Source organism: Anoplopoma fimbria, chromosome 20 (genome assembly GCF_027596085.1).
Source record: "Anoplopoma fimbria isolate UVic2021 breed Golden Eagle Sablefish chromosome 20, Afim_UVic_2022, whole genome shotgun sequence".
Lineage (NCBI taxonomy): Eukaryota > Metazoa > Chordata > Actinopteri > Perciformes > Anoplopomatidae > Anoplopoma > Anoplopoma fimbria.
The window spans coordinates 4,761,218-4,784,710 of record NC_072468.1 but is presented as its reverse complement, the minus strand read 5'-3'; the positions used below and the strand labels follow the sequence as shown (position 1 = coordinate 4,784,710).

The following is a 23,493-nucleotide window of genomic DNA, read 5'->3' as shown; positions in this document are numbered from 1 at the left end:
CCAAAAGATTCTTGCATAATCCCACTGGAAGAAAGAATAATTGAAAAGCATTTCAAAATGATACTTTCTACCTCTGCAATATTGTACACATGTTAAATTAGCTATTTATTTTATTGATGATAGGTTTTTGAAAGGAATTGCAACTCTCCTAGTTTGAGGATTTATTTTGAACTCCTGTCTTATACTTGTCTAAAACCTTCTTATTCTAGATTTCTATTAATTTTTAATATACTATATTTAGTACCCTTTTACATTTCAACAAAATAGAATTGTTTTCTTGACATAGTAATACTTTTGTCAAGAAAACAATTATTTTGATACCTGCTCCACCTTTGTTGTCCTTGTTTTGAAGTGTTATGTCTATTTCCGTGAAATTACATCAACAGTAATAAAACAAAATTGGAGTCAAATTATTGTTTGGCCACACACTTATCTAGCCAATGGATCTGTTTCTGAATACTTCAAAGTTTGTCTCTAATGTGATTTGGGGCTTTTATTTTGAAGGGTGGCTGGCCCCGGAAACTGTTGCTTTTAAGCGTTTCTTAAAATAGTTCACAAATCAGACCGGGCAGAATGGATAAAACGTGATAGTTAAAGTAATTTGGTTGGATCATTATTCGCTGCCTCACCAATTTCTTATGACTGAAAGCCATAAGGTATAAACAGCAGTGTTAATACCTAATAACCAGTTTCATGGCTTTAGAATTTATTGCATTGAGACAGGTGAGTAGAAAATGCACAAAAACAGACATGAATTGTTTCAATATGTAGAAATTTTAATTTGAAAAAGATAAATAACCTCTGAATCGTTAAACTGTACAAAACATTACTGTGGCAATCTTATTTTTCCATCATACAAACAGCGATACCTCATATTTACACTTGAACGAAGAAACATATACAGCAGCGCCACAAATAGAACCAGAACACATGTAGGCCAACATATTTGACAATATTTTAGAGCATTACCTGAGAACAGCAAAAAAAAAAAAAAAAAAAAAAAAAGGCAGGGAGTTAAGCCAGTACCTTTATTACAGGGCGTGGACAGCTAAAATGTTTGGAAAAACAATTTTACATGTTTCTAACAATAAAAATGTAGGACAGTTTTGCTACAAAATCAGAGTACATTTAAATATTGTATTAATTTTAAAGTAGAAGTGCACGTAACAAAAAGAAAAACTAAAACTTTTGACTGTCTTTGAAGTTGTCTTTGACAGCACATTTCTATTCAAGACTTAATATGAGCCTCCAGGCACCGTGTATTAAGGAAGAGCACAATCCCATTTGTAATGTGCCCAAACAGTAAACAGCTCTGTCATAGGCTGCCAGTCAGAGAGTTAAATTAACTTTGAGGAGCTTAACGTCTTTCACCCTATCTTTAGTATAGGCACAGACCCACATGCATGTTCATGTGAATAAGTGCAGCATGTGCGTCTCTCTCAGCTCGTAACCTGTCTGCAGACAGAGGCTAACTGGTTAATGCAGCTAGTAACTGCAGGAGGGACGCTCTGAGACGTCTCTCCTCTCCATTCTGCCAGGGCATCCAGGGCTTGTTTGGGGTTGCAGGGAGACAGGTCGTAGATGCAGTAGATGGCTGCTAACTGGACCTCCCATGGCACACCTGGGGGGGAAAGACACGATGAGATTAGACAATTAATAGATCTGCTGGATGGCCTTTTCCCTTTCACATCGGGATGTCGAAGCATTATATTTATTTAAAAAAAATATTTGGCACAATTCTGACAAATAAATACAAACACTGAAATATACTTGAAAATGCCCGGGTGAGATACAAATACTGGAATCTGCCCTAAATACACAGGTAAGTATTTGTGTGCCCACACATAGAAAAGATAAACATCATATTTGTAATTCAAATATCAAACTATATAGAAAGGAGTCTCTGTCATTCTGTATTCACCAAGGTTTCTCATATTTCATACCTTCAGTCCGTCCATGCCTACCAAACGTGTTGATGACGTTGGCGACAGTTACCACGGAGGAAACACACCTCTCTTTGATTCCCAGTTGACCGAGGCGTCCTGGTTAAAACAAAAAGACAATGTTATTCTCGACTGTCCCTTGGTAATCTTTAAATTACACATTAACACCCAAGTAAATGATCTAAACAACTGACCTATGAGTCGGAGTACGGTGGCGACAGTCACATCAGAGATGGGTGCTTGTTGATCTCTGGGCTGTGTCACCCAAGTGTTCATTAATGGCCACAACGCTTTGCTGTCAAGGCAAAAAAGAACAGATCAACTCAGGATAACGCAGGACGCGTGATTACACAATGGAGTCATTTCTTAAACCAAGCCTAGACAACTGTGAATTAAATGACATCATGAGGCACACAAGCTTCAAGTTAGAAAAAAGAACATACCTCAATAAATTATCATAGGTCCACTTCCACTTCTTGTGAGTACAAAGGAGTTGCAGTGTTAAGATATTCTGCCAAACCTCTGTCCCAAGGTCATGGCCGTAGCGGCAATGTGTGGTGAAAGACAGGCTCGACCCGGACTGAATATCAGAGACTATTCTGGAGATCAGCATGTCAATGTCACAGGGAGGACTCTGCAGCAATATAGAGACATACTGTTTTAGAGGGCTCATTCTACTTAAAGTGAGAGGATGCAAATGGGAAAGAAGATTTCATAAATACAATGAAGTGACTCTTAACAAGTCACAAAGGTTGAAAATCAAGCAGTATATGTAGCGAAAAGTGTCTAAAATTCAAAGGAAATGAATAAAATGGCTATGTTTTCACCACTGAATTCCCAATAGGAGTCAGAAGATATCAATCAGACAAGCAAGATTTTAATATAAAGCATAACAAATGAAGAGCCCCATCTCTACAAATACTTCACCTTCTCCCAACCAAGGAATACTGAAAGGCAGCTGAGGATGTTTTCTTGTGCCTTCAGTTTGGTGACCGTATGTATTGCCTGGCACAGAGCACTCTTGTGTGAAAGAACATTGGGCCATGTTGTCACCATGAACAGAATCAGCTTAGCGGAGTCTGGGTAATCTGTAGTAGGGAAGACACAGTAAGACAGAAAAAGCGTTAATTAAATGTACGCTGAAGTGGGGCCTCAGGTGAAAAACAACCGATGTAAAGTAAAGACAGTCTTAACAGTTGAGCGAAAAGGCTTAAATTGTCAAAACGAGTTAAAATGCCTGTTCAGGTGTATCGAGTGTGTATGAGAGCTTTAAGAAAAACAGTATGGCACAAATTGCTAACCTTCTGTGAGAAGGCTGTAGGCCAGGATGTGAGCCTTCTCCCAGTCTCTCCTCTGTCTACAGATCCCTGTGTACACTCTACAGAGGGCCTGCATGTAGTTCCTGCTTGGATCTGGTTTTCCTGCTTTCAGCTTGTTCAGGATGGCCAAAATCATATCATCTGCCTGAAGCTGAAGGAAAAAAATGTGAGAAAGAAAATCATGCACGGCTCATTTCACATGAACACAGACTTTTGAAAACAACACACTTTGTCTCATGAGCTATTGGCATGAGCTACTTTTCCTACCATGATCAGAGTGTATATGCAGTTTCTTTAAATATGGGAAAAACTGGCTAAAAATAGTCAATAGGCTCCTTTGTCATTGCATGTATGCCGGTGTGGTTGCCATGGCCTTTCTTTTTTTGACGTCACAGACACTCCAAAATGACCCAGAAGCAGGGTTAGAAAACAGTGAAAAGTGACTTGTGGTTGTTTATTTTTATTTTTTTATTTGACCTTTTACTTATTAAGTCTCCCTTTCAAACCACAGTCAAGAGCTGTGTCCCAATCCAGCGGCTGCATCTTGCGGAGGGTGTATTCGTAGAATGATTGCGTCACAGCGGCGGTGACGAGGCCGTCCCATTTCAAAGACTCCTTCTAATGCGGCCGACAAATGCAGCCTACTTGGTGGACACAACCGATGGATCTTTCACGGCCCAACATATCCCAAGATTCATTGCGTGTCGGTGAAGTTTATTTATTTATTTATTTATTTTTTAATGACATGGCGACTAGCGGACCAGCAACGGGAGAATTCACATTTAAATGTAATTATTGGGTTTTAACTCACGTGAATATCTACAGATACAAGTGTTAAAACTAAAAACAAGGGATCTGATCAGATCACACTTGTGTTAAAATGATCGGTTAATTTACGTGACGCTTTTAACTAACTAATGCTACCGAGAGCCGCTGCGCTATTATAGCAGCTCGTCCACTTTAATCTTTTAACTTAGCTTTACCTATTTTATGACAACCACAGCTGGTTGCTAGGAGACGGGAGCGGCAAAAGGGTGGGGGCGCAACGAGCTGGGGACGCAAACAGGAAATAATTTGTGGACCAGACCGTCTCATTTCGGGGACCGCTCGGTCCAGCCTTCGCAGTATTCAAAGGACCCGGCCGACGTAGACTGCCGTGGCTGGGTCCTCCGCGGGCTGCAGCCGCTGGATTGGGACACAGCTAAGGTTTGTTTTTGTATTCACAACAAAAGTACTAATGAGAATGAGCCAATTCTGTTAAATAGATTACAGATTTAGATAAAGTTAATAAAGGTCTTCTTTCTTTGATTCAGTTATGCAGATAACAATTATGACATTTAAGATCTGGTGTGGACCAAATAACCTCACAGAGATCACCGAAAAATGCTACTTTCTCTCAAGAACAGTTACAAACACAAGCCAAATAAACCAGTGTACTTACCGAGCTGCAAATCTTAGAGATCACCTCCTTCTCCTCGTCTCTCAAAACAGGCTTTTTGGGCAGGTTGCCAACATACAGGTGGCTCTGGATCACAGGCAATAGATCAAAACCCTGGTTTTCAATCTTGTTTAAGTAGTGTACTATAAGATTTTGCTCCGCAGGCTTTCCACCTTTCATGGATGGAGAGGTTGTCTCATTTTTAAGCGGCTTGATGCTCGGAGTCTGGGGTGAGGTGGTCTCCTCTCCACTGTTTGAGGAGGAGGAAGGCACCTGCTTGCGACTGACGGTAGGAGAGCAGTTATCCAGCCTGAGACATTTGCTGCTTTTAGGTTGAGGCAGACTATCGGCCTGTCTCTTTGCTCCTCTCGTCTCAGTCTTGGTGAAGGCCGTTGAAGTGGAGTTAACAGTTTTGAAGCAAGACATCTGACTGTCGGTCGATGTAGGCGATGTTCCACTCTCCGATGAACAGATGCTGAGGCCGACGTTGCCTCTGAGAATGCTCAGAGTTCGGCCGTGCGCTGAGAGCTCTGGGTACATGGTGTCAAGAATCCTCATGGAGTTTTCCTGCGATGGACTGGAGGAAGACGACGGGGAGGAATTCATTGCCGTCAAGGGCAGGCGACCTGGAACGGGCACGGCATGTTTTGGAGTGGCAGAGCCGAACTGAAGTGGTGATGAGGGGACTCCGTTTGGAGGAAGTGGACTGTTCAAAGATGAGGAACTCAGCTGCTGGCTGTTGGGTGTCAAGTGGGCCTGGACAGGGGTGGTAGGGGAAGCCAATCTATCCATGGGCGAAGGAAATGAGAGTTTCCCAATAGCCTGCCTGGGATTGATTGATTTGCCCGCCTTCGGAGGCGTTCTCAGGGGGGTTAGAAGACAAGGAAGTGGAGGGCCCATTTCAGAGAGAACTTGGCCTATGTATTCTGGTGGAGCTTTAGTTGAACCTGCAATTTGGCTAGGTTTTTCCTCTCTAATTACACGAGGGCTTTGTTTTTCAGGGACTTTTATACACGACTCCAAACATTTATTTCGTCCATTTGTGGCGGCAGCACTCTTTAATGAGGTAGTAGACTTAACAGAGCGCAAGTTATATTTGCTCACTTTATGGTTACTTGCGTCTGTGCTGTCCTGAAGCAGGCCTTGGTCATTTGCCTTTTCAATGACACCTTCTAAATTAGTCAAAGCATGCAATTCCAGAGTGGGCAACAGACATGTAGGACTCAACTGCCTGCATGCCGAATGTATACTTTCTTTCAGAGATTCACAGTTGATGGTCTCTGGGGAGTCAGAGAGGGAAGGCCCACGATCTGCAAGCATTTCACTGTTCAACGTCTCCATGTCAACATCCTTTTTTGAAGGAGTTTCAACGTTTGCTTGACCAGATTCCAAGGCAGCATGGGGCTGATCATCTTCTATCTTCAACAGTGGAGACTTGCCAGGAGACAGAGGTCTGTTATCACCATTTGACTCTGAGGAAGAAGCTGCTACATCAACTACTCCAGCTCCTTGGGCTTTATTCCCAACTTCCTCTTCAAAAGGTTTTATGGATGCATCACTTTCAAGCCCTTCTTCAACATTTCTATTTGAGACACTAATGATGTCATCACTGCTGCTTGACAAACGGGGATTATCGTCTGGTACTTCTGTGTCCTCGCTAAGACAGCTTTTATTCCCCTGGGGTTTAAAGACGGTGGTATCTTGATAGTCCTGATGCCTTTTTCCTATTTCTGACCCATTTTCTGTATTTGTAACCTCAGTGTTTGTCACAGAGTCAATGAATGCTGAGGAAGTAACCGAGGAAGAAACTAACTGTACATTTCCTGTTTCTTCAGAGAGTGCAGTTGTATCACTACTTCTGGGTGACTCTCCACCCTCAGGAGTGACGGTTTCAGTCCCAGTAACATCACTGGGGTTTGTGTCAACATCCATCTTTGTAACCGTCTCTGACCGATCTTCCTTTGCACTTCCGAAAGCGTTTTCGCTTTGAGAGAAGCCATTGGCAATGCTGCTACTGGGATTTACACTGCAGGATGGCTCTTGACTTTCAGTAGTTACCGAGACAACCTCAACCAAAATTGTAATGTCTGATGTGGAAGAAGAAGATGATGATGATGATGCTGACAGTAATGGCACAGTTGCTGGGTCCTGCTCAATCGGCACGTGTTTTCGAAGATGTATTTCCTCACCATCTGTGCCACTTTTTCCCATCAGTTCAGTAATGCCACTCAAATAGTTTTGTCCCAAGTCTTTGGACACATTTTCATTGGAGCTGTGTTCCACTCCCTGTGTTGTGACCACTGGCGAGTCAACTTTCTCCTCTGTTGGCAGTCCAGAAGATTTCGGACAGTGTTTGGTTACTGATGTTGTGATGAGTAGGGACTCTTCATGTAGATGAAGAACACCATCATCAGAGATTTTAGGAGGGCTTTCCTTTTCGCCATCAGTTGTCTCCATAGATTCGATCTCTTTGTCCTACAAGACAGAAAGGATGAGACATGGATGTAATTTGTAATAAGATACAACCAACATGGCACTTTGCGAAGGACCAGGCTGATCAGAAGGCAAGAAAAGAGCCAGTGCTTAAAATAACACTATATAAATTACAAGTATATTCACAAACATGTCATACAAGAAAAATCTAAGTTTTGTGTGTTACTCAATTGATCATAATTCAATCAATACACAATGATATCCAGTAAGTGTTTTTTTCAGAATTCAAAGTTTTGATTTAACGAACTAACTTGACTTGAGTCTCTGTTAGTTGACACAACATACCCTTTGGAAAGTGGTTTTAAATTCCATCCAGGGTTCCTACAGCTTAAGGCAAGTTAAATGTAAGACTTTTTTAGAGTCATGTGGAAGTAAACTTAACACCAACTTACTTACAACCTACTTACTACAATAACCAAAATTGAAGAAAAACGAGGGGAGGGACATTTTTTAAGACACCACATTTTGTCACTAGCTGGCAAATAGTGCTTCTGCTCATCGCAGCCTCCCTTAATTCTCAAACGGGAAAAAGACAGACAAAAGACCAAAAAAAAGCCATGACCAATTCAGGAGATGGCGATTCGCATGGGACTAATATTATCACATGGCCTCTCTGTTGGCAAAATATGGTTGGTAATTTGCGGTTGAATATTTACCAGACAAATCACTGACATGGCAGATTCGCAAAGAATTAAAATCACAGACGACATTCTTACAAATTAATAGAGGTCCCCAGATAATACTATGCAACGCTTTTGTGGGAAATAAAAGAAGAATTTGCATGAAATATACCTGAATTCTCCCCAAATCTGGTACAGGTGATATGCAGGGAAGCATCGGTTTGAACAATGCCATTATCTCCCCAACAGATACTTCCAAACAGCCCGGGTCAGCAGATGACTCCTCAGTTTTGTTTTCCTTGGAGAACCGCTTGCTCTTTTTTGGAGTGTCCGTTTTCTTCATGGGACTTGTTGACTGCAGAGATACTTGCTGCCTGATGGCTTTCTGCCTAAGAGGAGAGGGTTTGAACTGTGTAAAAGCAGCATTGGTTTGCATGGGGTAACTGTGGGATTCACTGGTCTTGTGGGAAGCAGACTGGGATGTGCAACTCAAATGAGGGTGCAGTCTGCTTTGTGGGGAGCAGGGTAGAACTTGTTTGGATCCGGACTCTGAAATTATAAGAATAAAATAGAGGATTGCAATTAATTAAAATGTTGAAAGAAATGCAAACAAAATCGAAAAATCCGAAGTATTTAAAGTGAAGACACTTCTCGAGTAATGCCAGTAACAACACACAGATATCCAAGGCAGCTTTATGGTGCCTCACCAGTTAAGTCTAACAAGTTGGCAGAGAGCTGCTGCTGCTGAGGTTCCACACACGACCACAAATTCTGTAGCAGCATCTGGAACTTTTCTGAAAAAACAGACAAAAACAATCAGACGCTGCAGAATGAAAAATTACAACAATTTGCATCTGATAAGCTCCTTAAGTTAATGTAATGAATAATAAGTGAAGCTGATCGTATACCTTTGTCAACTTTAGGCTCCTCAGGTGCACGTGCTTGAGTTGATGTGCTCCTATATTCTGTAGACAGAAAATCCAGATATTGCTTAAATTTGAAATATATTTTTAAGTCAGAAAAAGTTGCTGCTCTTCTATAGATAAAAACGTCCTTAACATCAGAGCCCACTTATTTTTGACATTTTTTACCTTTACACCTTTCTCTTTCCAGTTTCATCAGTCTCACCTGCAAATTAATTGAAATAATACACAACAAAAAGTTCAGTTCAACATTATTTAAGAAATACTTCCACCAAACTGACATTTATAAAAAGGTCATTACTGCACCTGGAGGTCATCGATATTTCTCTCGAGCAGAATCTTATCTTTGGTCAGTTGGGATATTTGATGATTCTGTTTGAAAACCGAATCTGAAATACAGACAAAAATATATGTAGCTAAACCCCCAAATAAGCTTTGTCATATAAACACAGATTCAAGACATGCTGTTGTATGAAACCCAAATTTCAATACTAACCTTCAAGCAGTCTAACTTTATTTTCAAGGTTGTCCTTTCTGTTGAGGAGAAAACAACATGGTGACTTTGAGCATAGTTTTCTTTTATTATTTTTCTCACAAGCATGATGATAATGATGAATAATCATGACATAAAGTTCATCAAGGTTTCATATCAAATAACACAAAAAGAAACAAGTTCTTACATGCTTGTTGTCTTGGCGTTCTCCTCTATCAATTTTTCAACTTGATCCGCTTGTGCTTGAGTTTCCCTCAAAGATATCTGAAGAGGTGAAAATTAGAATGAACAAAGATTATGAAGTTTCCTGAGCTACATTTAACATACAAAGCTTCTGGGAAACTATGGTTCTCATTGTCCGTTATGAGATAATAGCAAATCCAAATAACTCAAGTGTATTTGAGATCACTTTTTAGCTCACCTGTGTTTTCAGCAAATCATTTTCTACAGAGGCCTTTTCCCTCGTCAGCTGGGCGTTTTCAAGTGACTGTGACTGTGTCAGTTCTTAGAGATGGAAAGACAATTAAGCAAATACAATCACTGGTGCCTTGAACACAATTTAATATATTATAATTTACAAATGACGCAACTCTTTCTACCTTTCACATCCTTTAGCTGGTCTTCAAGTTTCTTATTCCTGACGGATGAGAAAACAATAGTTAACATTTTACCACAAAGATTACTCCATTATCTGCAGTGTCATAATTATGGCATAATTATCTCTTACTCTGCCATTGTCTTGCTGTTTTGCTGCTTCAATTTGTCCATCTCTTCAGACATCTGTTCATAGGTCTTAAGAGCATCCTATAAAAAGAATAAACAAAGTGTGAATACTGTATCAGCATGACAGCAGAACAAAGTTGGGGAATTGTATGCAGGGACTTTATGTTGAAGCATAAGATCAGAAGACAGATACATTATTAGTATCAGTTAGAATATCCTTTAAATGGGATTCTACAATGAAAGGGCATACCTTCTTTTCCTCCAGTTCTGCTTGCACAGATTCATAATCTGCTGTCTTTTTCTCCAGAGTAACCAATCTGATCTGCAGCTCTTCCAGCTGTTGTTGCAGCCTGATGGCGTCACTGCATAAAACATGTTCACAACAGATTTGTGTTAAAACCAGCAGCATGCAACATGAAAGCACGTATTGTCTGTGCGGATGTATCCTTCATAAACCACTCAGGAAGTTAATAGCTAGTTATATAATATTGAGATCATTTCAGCGTTATACAGCAGTTAATAGAGATACAAGAGTAAATATTGACTGACTATGCTTTAACAACAATAAATCAATATTGATTGTTCAAACGTAGTGGACATTTTGTCAATAAATCAATTTTGTCCATTGATCTCATTGTCAAACACATAACGTGTCGTTGGAGAACAAATTCATAGTTTAGTTAACACAGATTTTTAGTATTAAATTAACTAGTTTACAACCAATACCTGCGGGGTCCGTAGAAATGTCACGAACGTTGCAAGACAGGTATGTTTCCTGAATACTGACCGGTGTTGTTTTTAAACGACATTAAGTATTAATGGTGTCCAGCTCAATAACGGCAATCTAACTGAAATGTATGGATGAGAGGTCTCACCATGGCAACTAGAATGCATTATTACTCACTCGGTAACCGTTATCTTCTGCTTCAGTGCCAGAAATGACGACACATATTCGGTCAGGCTCTGTAATAACAGACGGGAAGAAACAAAACAAAAACAAACAGGGACATGTATTATTACCAATAATGTTCACTTGAGCTGATAAGATAAAAAACACATTAATTCAGATGTACGTCACAGCTGTCTTAAGACTGTTTTATGTTCAGTCTTTAAAGACAAAAACGGAACTTCTTAATTGACTTTTTTGTAGGAAGATGACCCGACCTGGTGCAAAACAGGGCAGTTTTGACAGTTTCCGACCGTCGCTTCCGCGGCTATTGCTGCCGTTTTGGACTGGCTGTCCCCTGGCATCATGATAAGACAGATTCCACCCAAACCCTGACAGGCGTTATGTTATATTCTATGAAAAGTCGACCATGGTGACACAAATTCCTGACAGGTTCAAAATAAACTTCACATTTTCGCGTCTCCCACGTTGACCAAGGACCCGAGCCAGGACCTCATGGGGAAGGTCCGTGTGATGCCGGTTTACCTAAATAAAATATTTATACTAGCTACGTTATAGTCACTTTCACACTCTGGGTTGATTTTAATTGAATATGACGAACAAAGGCTTTCAGTTGTGAATTTTTTTTGGGAAACCGAAATATGAAGTTTCCCGACATTCGGATTTTTCTTCAGGCAGTTAGAAAGGCATCTGCGCTACAGCGTGTAACGGCCAGTAGGGGCAGTGTAACCGTCTGAGGTTACTCACTAAAATAAAATAATCCTTTATTAGTCCCGCAGCGGGAAAATGTACAATTTACTATAGTTTACAGTTAGTTCGATAGGCTATTTTATGTTACCGCATATAGTTGGCATATGAGGCTTAGTCAAACATGTCTTCCTCAGTAAACGCTTTACGTCACTTATCCATCACATTAAATATATCACATGCATTCAGAAACGCTATCAGTCCCTGGTGGTCTAGTGGTTAGGATTCGGCGCTCTCACCGCCGCGGCCCGGGTTCGATTCCCGGTCAGGGAACTCACTTTTGACATCGTAAATTAACCATAACGCATTCTGAATATTAAGTTTTATCAACAAATATAGGACTAGATTAGACTGGACAGCAAACATAGGCTGTATATAACAGGAAGTTACAGCACTTAATGGCTAGGTTTGCAATAACCTCTTTTGCTACACGCTCTCTACAAAGTCAGCAGAGGGTACTGTTGGACATAATATAACAACAGTGTTCAATGCTATATCTTTCCTCACTGCCTCTCTCTCTCTCTCTCTCTCTCTCTCTCTGTCTCTATGTCACTCTCTCTGTCTCACTAAGTGCTTCCCATTTAGGTTAAGGTCCTGATAGAAAATCAAAGAGTTTCTAAATAAATTACAACAACAAAACATTTTCAAATTGATATTTATGAGATTATTTGGTCACTGATTTAAGAAGCTTTACAATAAATAAATAAATACATGGATTTTGAGATTATTTCCCGATTGTTCTCCTCCACAATCGCCCTAATTACTGTGGCAGCAAGTCGTCTCCAGCCTAGTGAGTCTAATAGCTGCGAGGAAACGACTAAAGGTGTTGGTATTGTCTTAGATGCATCCTGGTTGAAATATAATAACCCTGTAACTTCAGATGAACCTTCAGAGTGTAGCCTCAAGGCTAAAGAGCCAAATGTCTCCAAACAGATGCAGTCACAGATAGCATAGTTTTTTTAAGTGTAAAAGGGGAGTGCTGGGCATGCTTTCTTTCTTCCTGTCTCTCTCTGACAGATAATCTCTTCTGTTACCTGACATGGATTAGGTAACACTTTGGATGTTGCCAGATTTGTCTCGATCACCTCTGTTATCTACAGGAAGCCTTTGTCTGATCGCTATCTTTGTATAAACGAAATGCTTCTTCCTCCAAATTCCTCTCTTCTTGTGTGTTTTTTTCCTCTTCTTTTTGTCTTTGTTAACCTTCTGTAGCAAATTATATAGAGTCAAGTGGAATAAATTTGCTGTCAAATGAAAGTCAAAGTGTAAGCAACTAAAGCAATAAATTATTGATTTTGTTAGCCTAATTGGTGAAATAAGATAATTATCTTTGAAGAGTATTGCAAAAAATGGTCACCTGGCTATCACAGGGCTAACACACTGACAGACAAACACATGCACATTTGCATTCACTCCTAAAGCAGTTTAGAGTTTCCCTAAACTGCATCTTTGAATAGTGGAATGAAACCTGGGCTGTGGAAGACGATGCAAACTCCAGGCATATAGTATAACATATGTCATTCAAAGGCAGATTTACACAGCTTTTCAGGTAACAGTAATGCAAATAAAACAATACAGTATGATAACAAATTATAAGGCACTTTAAGGTCAAGTATCATAATTCTTCATAATTGCTGGTCCTTCATTGACATTTATTTTGCAATGATCATAGCGTACTATAATTCCAATGGTTGTTATACATTATAAGAGTAATGTGACTCTGTTTGTTTGTGTCTGTGGTGTTGCTTTTTTCAGCAGACTGGCATTATTCACCAATACAGTGTCCACACAAACAAAAGCACACAGTCAGAGTAACACAGTGCCCACAGCTGACCAGCTATAAATCAACTACAGAGACAAGGTTGACGTGGAGGAAAACCCCTTTTTCTCTCAATACCCAGCTCTCCCTCTGGCTCACTCCCTCTCTCTCACAGCATTTTTCTATGACAGCACCAAATACATTGATGCCCTCCCTCCTCCCTACTTTCAACTCTATTTCTCTCTCTTCTCACACTCTTCTTCTTTCCACCCTCACTCTCTCTCTGAAGGGGAGTGCCCCGAGGAATATGACAATGGTGATTTTTGTTTTTTAGGCATCTGTGTCTACTTGACTTGTTGAGAAATGACTTAAGTGTACAGGCCAGGCACAATATGTCATAGGTGTTGAAAAGGCTAAGCACCTTGGCAATACTGTTAGCCTTATGTGCTGCACTCCATTGCAAATTGATGACGAAAGCCTAGAATTAGGCTCTGGGGTCATTTCTTCTTGTTTTGTCATGTTATGATCTGACATATATTTCTAACCTGTGGTGTGGTGGGGTTCTGAAAAAACCATCACTTGACCCCTCTGATGTCAAGAACTTCAGACCGGTTTCTCTTCTACCCTTTCTATCCAAAACACTTGAACGCGCTGTCTCTAAACAACTGTCTTCCTACCTCCACCAGAACAACCTCTTGGACCCCCACCAGTCCGGGTTCAAGGTGGGTCACTCGTCAGAGACGGCCCTCCTTGCGGTGACAGAGTCGCTTCACGCCGCGAGAGCGAACTCTCTCTCCTCTGTCCTGATTCTCCTGGACCTGTCAGCGGCGTTTGACACGGTGAACCACCAGATCCTCCTCTCCACCCTCGAGGGGATGGGCCTCTCAGGCTCTGCACTCTCCCTGTTTGCATCCTACCTGACAGGCCGATCCTACCAGGTGACATGGAGGGGGGCCGTGTCTGAACCACGCATGCTGACTACGGGGGTTCCACAAGGTTCAGTTCTGGGCCCCCTTCTCTTCTCGCTCTACACAACATCTCTGGGTTCTGTTATTCGCTCGCATGACTTCTCTTACCATTGTTATGCCGATGACACCCAGCTGGTCTTGTCATTTCCTCCCGGTGACACCCAAGTGGAGGCACGCATTGCTGCGTACTTGGCTGACATCTCAAAGTGGATGGTGACACACCACCTGAAGCTCAACCTGGACAAAACCGAGCTACTGTTCCTCCCGGGGAAGGGTTGCCCGCACCGAGACCTGTCCATCACCATTGATGATGCCGTGGTGACGCCAACTCGGACTGTGAGGAATCTGGGTGTGACCCTGGACGACCAACTGTCGTTCTCAGCAAACATTGCATCGGTCACACGCTCCTGCAGATTCCTCCTCTACAACATCAGGAGGATTCGCCCCTTCCTCACTGAGGAGACGGCGCAGGTGCTCATCCAGGCTCTGGTCATCTCCCGCCTGGACTACTGCAACTCACTACTTGCCGGAGCCCCGGCGTCGGCCATCAGACCTCTGGAGTTTGTCCAGAAAGCTGCAGCTTGTCTGGTGTTCAATCGCCCCAAGTTCTCCCACACAACTTCCCTTCTCCGTTCTCTACACTGGCTCCCTGTAAGAGCTCGCATCCAGTTTAAGACTCTGGTGCTAGCCTACAGGGTAGTGAAAGGAACAGCTCCTTCCTATCTCCAGGCCTTGGTCAAGTCCTACACCCCCGCCCGACCACTTCGCTCTGCTGCCTCGGGCGACTGGTTGCCCCGTCGCTCAGAGGTCCCTGCGGCCGATCACCCGGTCACAGCTTTTTTCTGTCCTGGCCCCTCAGTGGTGGAATGAACTCCCCACTGACGTCAGGACAGCAGAGTCGCTGCCCATCTTTAGGCGCAGGCTGAAAACTCACCTCTTCAAGAAGCACTACCCTGAGCCTTCCACTTAGCACTTATTGCATTCGTATTAGTTGCTGCACTCACTGTATTCGTATCAGTTCGCTGCACTTATTTGTATTCGTTTACTGCACTTATCCTATTCGTAGTAGTTTGTAGCACTTATTGTATTCGTATTAGTCTGTTGCAATTATTGTTTTCGTAGTAATTTGCCTCTGCACTATACTTTTGCTCTGATTTATGCTTTAAGATGCTTGTTTAAGAAAGGAGATGCACTTATGACTTCTGGTGACTAGTAGTTCTCTTGAATACCTATGTTGAATACACTTCCTGTAAGTCGCTTTGGATAAAAGCGTCTGCTAAATGACTGTAATGTAATGTAATGTAATGGTGTTGCATCAAATGCACAGTGAAAGGGTTTCAAATAAACTGCAGAAGATGGCTCAGTCCAGGGAACTAAACTTGATAGATAATAGAAAAAAGTTTTAAAGTTTAAAGTTGACTTGTATTCCTCAATATCAGATATACCTATAATGACCTGATGCGTACTTTACAACCCTGACTGGCCGTCTCAGGAGAAGGAAAGAAGAAGAAAACTGTGTACGGAGGAGACATTCGAAGAATGGTCAAAGACAAACCCACACAGAATTACAGACTCTGCAGTGTCCCTCAGCCCTATGGAGCATTTAAGCCTTTTCAGCTCATTATTTTTGTCGGCCCACAACTTTATGGTTTTGAGTCACCACTCTCATCAACCTTGTTTCAAGCTGCATCAAGTTGTCCTCATTAAAATATATATCTTTTTAAAAAGGGTCTTCATGTGTCCTGCCCACTACAAAGTTAGCGACTAGCTGGTGAATGCATTCAGCTGCTAAAGAGCAGGATATTTCTCTCAGTAGTTGGTAAATACCAAAAAAACAGAGCTAAGAGATGAGTTTGTATTGGACTTACATTCATCTGGTGGCCAGAAACTCAACTTCAAACAAAAGCTACTGCTGGCCCCTGAGCGCTGCATGTGTAAATAGGCAGCTGTTTGCTAACACACCTGCTACATGAACTTGTCCCCAAGTGGTTATGTATTAATGCAGGTTTAACAATTTCTAAACTAGCAACTGACTAGGTCTGAGGTTAACCTAGCTACGCCTGCACTGTACTATTTTTCTACATTGTGTAGATAGAGATGCAGCTTGTTGTTTGCAGTTTGTTGAAAGACAAATCTTTGTCAGGGTACGATGAACATATCGTGCCCAGTTGAAGGCTTCAGCCAAAAAAGGTATGATTGAAGCGATCAAGTTCCTTTCCTGATCTTGTTTCCCCGTTGTAAAAAAATATATATTTAGACTTGTAAAGTTTCACACCACCCTGGTAAGATCAAATTCACTCAAACTCACATTTGAAAAGAATGACTCACAGGAATGGAAATCAGGACTCGTGCCAAACTTCAGGTGCTGACATGACTCACATTTGTTTATTGTTATTTCATTTACATTGTGAAAACCACCCGTTTATTAGTGCTTTTAACCATAACAATATGTAATGCATTGTTTTTCTGCCATATCCATTCATGCAATACATGACTTCTGTAATAATGCAGCACAGTGTTATGGGTAAATAGAGCAGACTCTGTTCATACCCTAGATTTCAACTCGGCAGCTGTTGTAAATAGTCACTAATCAATGTTGACATTGCTGAATTTTGATGTCAAATATTTTTTTTCTTTAAAAAATAAAGTAAATGTTTGTAATACAAAAAAGTGCAGTTTGTCAGCATGAAATCCTATGAAACACAATACAAAATATAAAGGTAATGGACTTAAGGTAGAGTAATAAAATGACACATTTATACTGCTTATTAATACAGTCTTCCAGCAACGCTGTATTGTAAAGCCAATAAATAAAACAAACAATACTGTACATGGGTCACACAATTCATGTGTTCTTTCCTGAAACTTGAGGATTTCACATTGATTTTGTGACAGAAGACAACGTTGTAGCACCGCTGAGTATGAAGGTCAGTTCACACAGCCTTGACCCATCTCAGAATAACTCATGTATGTATGTATGATGCATTTCGTTCTGCTCTTTCCTTTTTGTTTTGTATGACAACAAAGAGCTTCTTGCTATTGTCCAGCTATTGAGGAAACCCACTTTGATGATTCCAAATCTGTTCTTAATCAAGCTGTAGAGTAAAATTATGTTTCTTAATTGCTTCTTTTGAAACATCCCTTTTCATTATCAGACCCAAAATTCCCAATTGATCAAGAATTGCAGTGCAGACCAGGCCGTATCGCGTGTTGTTGCGTGGCGGTGCCTGAAACCTTGTCAACCGTTTCTTTTTTCTCTGTTGGCCTGCCATCGTTGGCCTGTGGTTGACCGGGAAATGTTGGGTGTCCTGGGCAAAGATCTGTGCAATTACATACTGTATATAAACAAAGCTGGGATTTTTCAGGTTTTCAGTTTCTTTTGGATATGTCAGTCCTATGCTTTAATCAAGATTCCCATGTCGCTAGTTCCTCCTCATAATCCTCTGCTTTATTTGTACTGTCCCGATCACTTCCCTGTGTAATGAATCAAGCTCTTGTATCCAGATGTCCGGCATCGCATGGAGGAGAAAGGGCACATCAAGTCTTTTGCACTTCCATTGAAGCGACATTTGTTTTCAGTGCTCGCCACACGCTTAAAGCAAAAACTCTGTCTTTTCAAGCATTGGTGTCAAACATCAAAGTCTTTTGTCTATCTAACCACCTATCCATCTGTGTCACAGACAGAGTCCCTGTGTATGATTATAGGTTTGAATTTGAACATGATTGACAGCACTGCTTTCCATAGAACTTGTGGTTGCAGACTCCATGCTGGGGCACCAGGTAACACCAGCTGAAGTAATCCCTACAGGCAAGGTCTGTGGAAAAAAAGGGAAAACAAAAACTTATGAAAGCTTGTTTCTATTCTAACAGGACATGTGCAAACTCTGTTCTGACTAAAGATTACAAGCATCAAAGTAGTACTATATTCTGTTAGAGTTCAGTACCTTTCTTCTCAGGTTGTGGGCAGAAGTTGGTGTTGCAGGCCTGGGACATTGAGGGTTTAAGATAGAGGGCACAGCCAGGAGAGGGCTTCCCTTGGACCAGACATTGGACTGTCCTGGCCTGCACTCCTCCTCCACATGTTACTGTGCACTGTGGAGTACAAAGAAACAAAACCTTTGATGAAAGACAGCATGAATGTCATGAGCCACGTATAACACATTAAATTCCTCTTCTTTCTTACAAATCACTATTACCAAAAATAAAAACTCTGCAGACATGAAACGTATAGCTGTGCTCAGTACATGCTTCAGAATAGCAAATGTTCCTCTAAGTTAATGTACCTGAGACCAAGGAGATGAGAGCCACTCTGCTTGAGGCGGAGGTTGAGGGAGGGGTTGAGGGGGATAGGTGAGATGGTGCGTGCTCCACCGGTGGACGGGTGGGGTAGTGCGGACGGGGCACTCAGCCAGGATGCAGGGCCTCTGGAGCTCTACTGTGGGCTTGGGGACATGGTGGCACTTCTTGGCAGCAAGCTCTCTGTACTTTCCTGCAGTGTCCTGTATTATGGAGACCAAAAATATTCATGATAAGCCGGAATATTCCATTGTGTAACATGAAACCCTCAAGAAAACTATTCTTTAACGTGAAATCTATAGCACTGTATGTTTTACATATACATATACACCATAAAAGTAAAACCTAAATTATAACAAATAGGGATTTGAAGAGATAAGAATTGAAAGCATTGATTTGTAACAATTATTGTTTAAAGTTACTAATTTAATAATTAGAAATCAATGTTTTGCCATATTATTACACATGTAATACACACCTTCTCTGCACACTTTATGAAGCGTGCCTGATGGCCACGACCACATGTTACTGAACACTGGACATTCAAAGAAGGAAAAAAAAAAGAAATGGAAATTAGCAAAAAAGTAATAATTTTACACAGTGACTCATGCTGTATTCATCAAATTAATTTATATTTTTTCATCAATCTTTATAACTAATCTTGAATTACCTCTTGCCACGTGGAGACAAACCATTGGACTTTGCGTTGTTTCTGGCAGCGTTTGAGGAAACAGGATTCTTGATTGGCGGGTTTCGACAGGCCAGCACACAAACTGTCTGTCAGCGTGTGTGTTGGTTCGCCTGGGTTGGTGCTCGTACACAGTACCGTCCTCTTCCTCAAGCCGCTGCCACACTTACGAGAACACTGCCAGGTAAACAGAAACATGATAATGAGCAAATTTGATATCCTTAAATGCTTTAAGCCATAACGTTCTCTTTATTATTGTATATATGTAAGAATTCAAGATTTGACTAATGCCTATTTAATGTATGAAGCATTGAAACCCATCCATCCATCTTCCGTAACCGCTTATCCAGTTAAGGGTCGCGGGGGTGCTGGAGCCGATCCCAGCTGTCAATGGGCGAAGGCAGGGTACACCCTGGACAGGTCGCCAGCCTATCACAGGGCTGACATATATAGACAAACAACCACTCACACTCACATTCACACCTACAGGCAATTTCAGAGTCATCAATTAACCTAACCTGCATGTCTTTGGACTGTGGGAGGAAGCCGGAGAACCCGGAGAGAACCCACGCTGACACAGGGAGAACATGCAAACTCCACACAGAAGGTTGTCTGGCCCGGGAATTGAACCCGGGCCCCTCTTGCTGTGAGGCGACAGTGCTAACCACTACACCACCGTGCAGCCCTCATTGAAACCCACAGTGACTTATTCTGCTTTACTTCCTTAATACTTCCTCTGAGATTGTCCAACAAACCCCCCAAATATTCATTCTGATCCTATGCACACAACTTATGGCATGGCCTAAAAATAGAGGAAGTAAACTGGACACCATTTGTGGCAGGTAAGATATTCTAAAATGAAAGTTGAAAAAAAGTTTAACAGGGATACAAGTCACCACACACGATGAATAGGAACTGGACGTGGATCAAAACACAGGAGGTCTCAGTGGGCACATTCATAGTTTAAAGCCACTGAGATCACTGTCATAAAATGTGGTGAAGCCATCCAGGCTAGGGTTCACTTAACAACAGTGTGGAGAGCTCTTGAGGCTAAATGGCAATGGTGGAACTTTGAAGTGTTTTTTTCTCCTGCTGCAGCAGTGCGCCTTTAGTGACTTACATCAATGTTAGCACATTGGAAAATCTTAGATTCCTACATGACTTGCCAGATCACTTTCACACATGCTTACCTGTGACCACGGCCCAGTGGTCCAGACTGGTGGACAGCTGTGTGAGTTGCAGGCTTGTCTCCTGGCTGGAGTGGGCTGGGCACAGTGAGAGTCAGCCAGGGCGTCTGCGTTGGCCTGGCTGGTTCTCTGGACACACTGGACCTGCCGCGTCTGCTCCCCTCCTCCACAGCTCCGACTGCAGCCCCCCCACTCTCCTACAGACCAGCTGGGACAACACAACACAAGGCCGTGAGTCAACATGCAGAGCTCCTCAATCACTTATTCAGACTGGCCTGGGGGGAATGACATGATAACTGTATAATGATAGCACACTCCCTGTGTCGCATTGAAGCGACTTCTCATCTTCGGTATTTTTCTCCAGAAATAAAATGGAATGCACTGTTGAACCCAAAATTATTGTATGTGGGACAAAACAACTCTTCAGTATAACACCTTTTACAGAGAAACATAGCTCCCTGGCAGACAACACCAGTAATGTGATTATAAATGTAAAAAGGTAAAATAGAAGTTTCCATCTAACCACCAGTCTTCATATATCTCTGAATTCGTTGGGAGTGTTTTAGGTCTAAATCTTTCGGGTGTTAGACACTTGTTCATGGTTGACTGGCTTCAGAGCAAGTCAGAACAGCCAAAACAGCAGGCTTTTAATCTGTAACTTAAACCCCACTGCACAGTTTTAAACCCCGTCCTTTCCTAAACTCAGCCCCCATCACCACTAAAACTAAACATCACCACATATTTGTTTCATAATTACCTCCATTCGTAATGTAAACTCCTAACAAATGCATATGTTGGCACAAAAACGTGGCCATTTCAAAATAAATTCAGCATTCCTGAGTTGGATTCATCTGAGACACACAATCCTCTGACCCTGGTGAGAGCTCGCCTAAGGACAGTATAGTTTATGTTATTTTTAGGGCATTTTTCCCGAAATTGCGCGCAGGCAGACCACTTGTCTAAGTGCCTAATCCCCGAGCCTCCTATTCCCTTCTCTCGTCCTCAGAGCTCCGTTGCATCCATCCTAAGTGAACCCAAACTCAAGGTGCAGGAGGCTCAATCCCTCATCACACACTCTGTCAACCTCTCGCTAACTTCACACCAATGTACCCACCCAGCCTCCTAGGATCTACCCCAAACCATCCACAAACATTGCTTTCAGCACAAAGAGGTTGTATATATTAACAGTCTAAACTTTATTTGTGATAATTTGGTGCATCATTTGCTTGGAATGTTGTATAAGGAGGATGAGTAGAGTTTAGCTCTAAAGGGCATTATACATGCACTATGGAATCTAAATAAATACGGATGGAGAAATTCCATCTGGTTTTATATATGTTATGACTTGTCAGGAGGAAGCGACACGCTGTAGTTTCATCAAAGGATGATTTGAGGGAGGATGAGCGGAATGTTTAAACATTTAACCGAGTAATCAACACATACATGAAACATATTTAACACGATGACAGGATATGTATTGGCCCTTAGTGCAGAAATAGGAGCTAAATCCTTGTGGAGTTATTGAATACATAAATAAATGGAAGCAGACAACCAACTAAAGTCACAGCAATATTTAGAGCCACCTCATGTCTTTCGAGAGCGGAGACATATTTGGACACATTACCCTTGCATTGTTGGCTACGAGAGATAGGAAATTCAATACAACTCCTTCTTGATTTGTAGTTCTTCATAAATATCTCAACACTTAAACTGTACAGGATTTTGATGATGTTACATACAAGCTTGTAGTGGTTAGCTGATATCTTTATTCAGGTTTATTATGTAAAAACATTTACCTACGTTTCTACAGTGTGACATCAGACTTGCATACTTATTTTGACTCTCTTACATCACATCTCAGATATCAGTTTCTGCACAGAAAAGTAAAATATAGTCGTCTGACGATAAAAGTTTTAATGTGGTAGATGATAAAGCTGATACATTATAGCTTTAATTATCACTGAAGGACATTTACTTATATCATGGATTTATCACCTCAGTGACCCAACTGGCATGGCTGTTTGTATAATATTCTGATTAATGCCATATCAAGTTACAGACCACCTTGTGATCTCTGCCTTGATGATGGAGGATGAGTAGGCATTAAACTCTCTGGACAGAAGCAGGGGGGATCAGATGTCCTATGGACGGAGTGTCAGATAGCCTCTGTGGTCTAAATGGCGCTGTCTAGATGCTCACCAGAGGCATTAAATAACTTCTGACCAGTGTTTACGGCTGTGCCACTGTGTGCGTGTTTGAGTTTTCAAGTGTACATGACAGTGCGTGGGTGTTTCTCTGCTTATGTCAGTGTGCGTTCACACTGTGAGAGAGAATGATTTCATACTCTAAATGTGAGCGGGCATTGGAAACCTCTTTTCCATGATGTAATGCCTGTGCAGTCCAACTTACTGGGTGCAGACACAGCAAAATAAAATAACTACAGTGCCTCAGAATAGTATGATCTGCAGAGATGGACGGACGACCACAGATAACTTGTCTAGTCTGGCCTGCATGTTTAAGGTGGGTCCAGCACATGTTTCTTCTCTTCTCACAGTTTATACGCGAGAAGGGCCCACAAACTGAAAGAAACCGGTACACTTTGAAAATCTGGTCCACATGCTTGGTGAAAAAAAAGAAACATATGCACATAAACTAGGACAATATGTTTTAGTTTAGTTTAAAAAAAGTTCTAGACTCTAACACGCATTTCAGAAAATGTCCAACTGAAATCAGTTCTGGTTGATTAAACCATGAAATAGAACTCGAATATAGTAGGATACACAAATGATTGGGATCACCCAAAACCAGCGCAACGCTGTAGCTATACTATATGCATGTTATGAACAATTTATATGAAATAGGAGACCTTTATATACAACACTACACTGCTGCTAATAACTGTAATCAGAGTGTTGCAAAGCATGGAAATAAAGCCTGGAGGCTTTGACTGGAACCAACAGGAAAAAGATAGATTTACCTAATATTATTA

At 41.5% G+C, this 23,493-nt stretch overlaps 2 protein-coding genes and 1 non-coding gene across 3 annotated transcripts in view; 1 reads left to right on the top strand and 2 right to left on the bottom strand.

Annotated features, from left to right (window-relative positions):
• Positions 1-775: 775 nt before the first annotated feature.
• ice1 (KIAA0947-like (H. sapiens)) lies at positions 776-11,343 on the bottom strand. Its single transcript, XM_054621325.1, has 20 exons — positions 11,117-11,343; positions 10,857-10,915; positions 10,203-10,314; positions 9,957-10,033; positions 9,829-9,866; positions 9,651-9,733; positions 9,417-9,493; positions 9,233-9,270; positions 9,043-9,125; positions 8,905-8,941; positions 8,722-8,778; positions 8,521-8,607; positions 7,986-8,362; positions 4,704-7,175; positions 3,245-3,413; positions 2,871-3,031; positions 2,387-2,577; positions 2,138-2,238; positions 1,944-2,042; positions 776-1,621 (listed from the first exon to the last, which is right to left on the bottom strand). Exons 1-20 carry the CDS (start codon positions 11,204-11,206, stop codon positions 1,440-1,442), a joined length of 4,590 nt encoding a protein of 1,529 aa, XP_054477300.1. The 5' UTR covers positions 11,207-11,343; the 3' UTR covers positions 776-1,439.
• Positions 11,344-11,807: 464 nt separating this feature from the next.
• trnae-cuc (transfer RNA glutamic acid (anticodon CUC)) lies at positions 11,808-11,879 on the top strand. The gene has a single exon. It is a non-coding gene; the product is annotated as a tRNA-Glu (tRNA).
• A 4,829-nt stretch (positions 11,880-16,708) lies between these two features.
• Positions 16,709-23,493, bottom strand: part of LOC129109607 (A disintegrin and metalloproteinase with thrombospondin motifs 16) — a 48,185-nt gene continuing 41,400 nt past the window's right edge. Inside the window, exons 19-24 of the mRNA XM_054621713.1 lie at positions 20,508-20,712; positions 19,300-19,494; positions 19,108-19,164; positions 18,617-18,832; positions 18,278-18,425; positions 16,709-18,148 (exon numbers count right to left, since the gene is read on the bottom strand). Of these exons, the coding sequence (XP_054477688.1) occupies positions 18,033-18,148; positions 18,278-18,425; positions 18,617-18,832; positions 19,108-19,164; positions 19,300-19,494; positions 20,508-20,712 (937 nt within the window). The 3' untranslated portion in view covers positions 16,709-18,032. The remainder of the gene's footprint in view (positions 18,149-18,277; positions 18,426-18,616; positions 18,833-19,107; positions 19,165-19,299; positions 19,495-20,507; positions 20,713-23,493) is intronic.

Excerpts from the sequence above, each read along its gene's own strand:
- ice1 (XM_054621325.1), bottom strand. The coding sequence starts at position 11,206 with ATGATGCCAGGGGACAGCCAGTCCAAAACGGCAGCAATAGCCGCGGAA. Across the intron at positions 10,315-10,856 it reads CAGAAGATAACGGTTACCGA|TGACGCCATCAGGCTGCAAC; the intron begins GTGAGTAATAAT and ends TGTTTTATGCAG. Across the intron at positions 8,779-8,904 it reads GGAAAGAGAAAGGTGTAAAG|AATATAGGAGCACATCAACT; the intron begins GTAAAAAATGTC and ends TTCTGTCTACAG.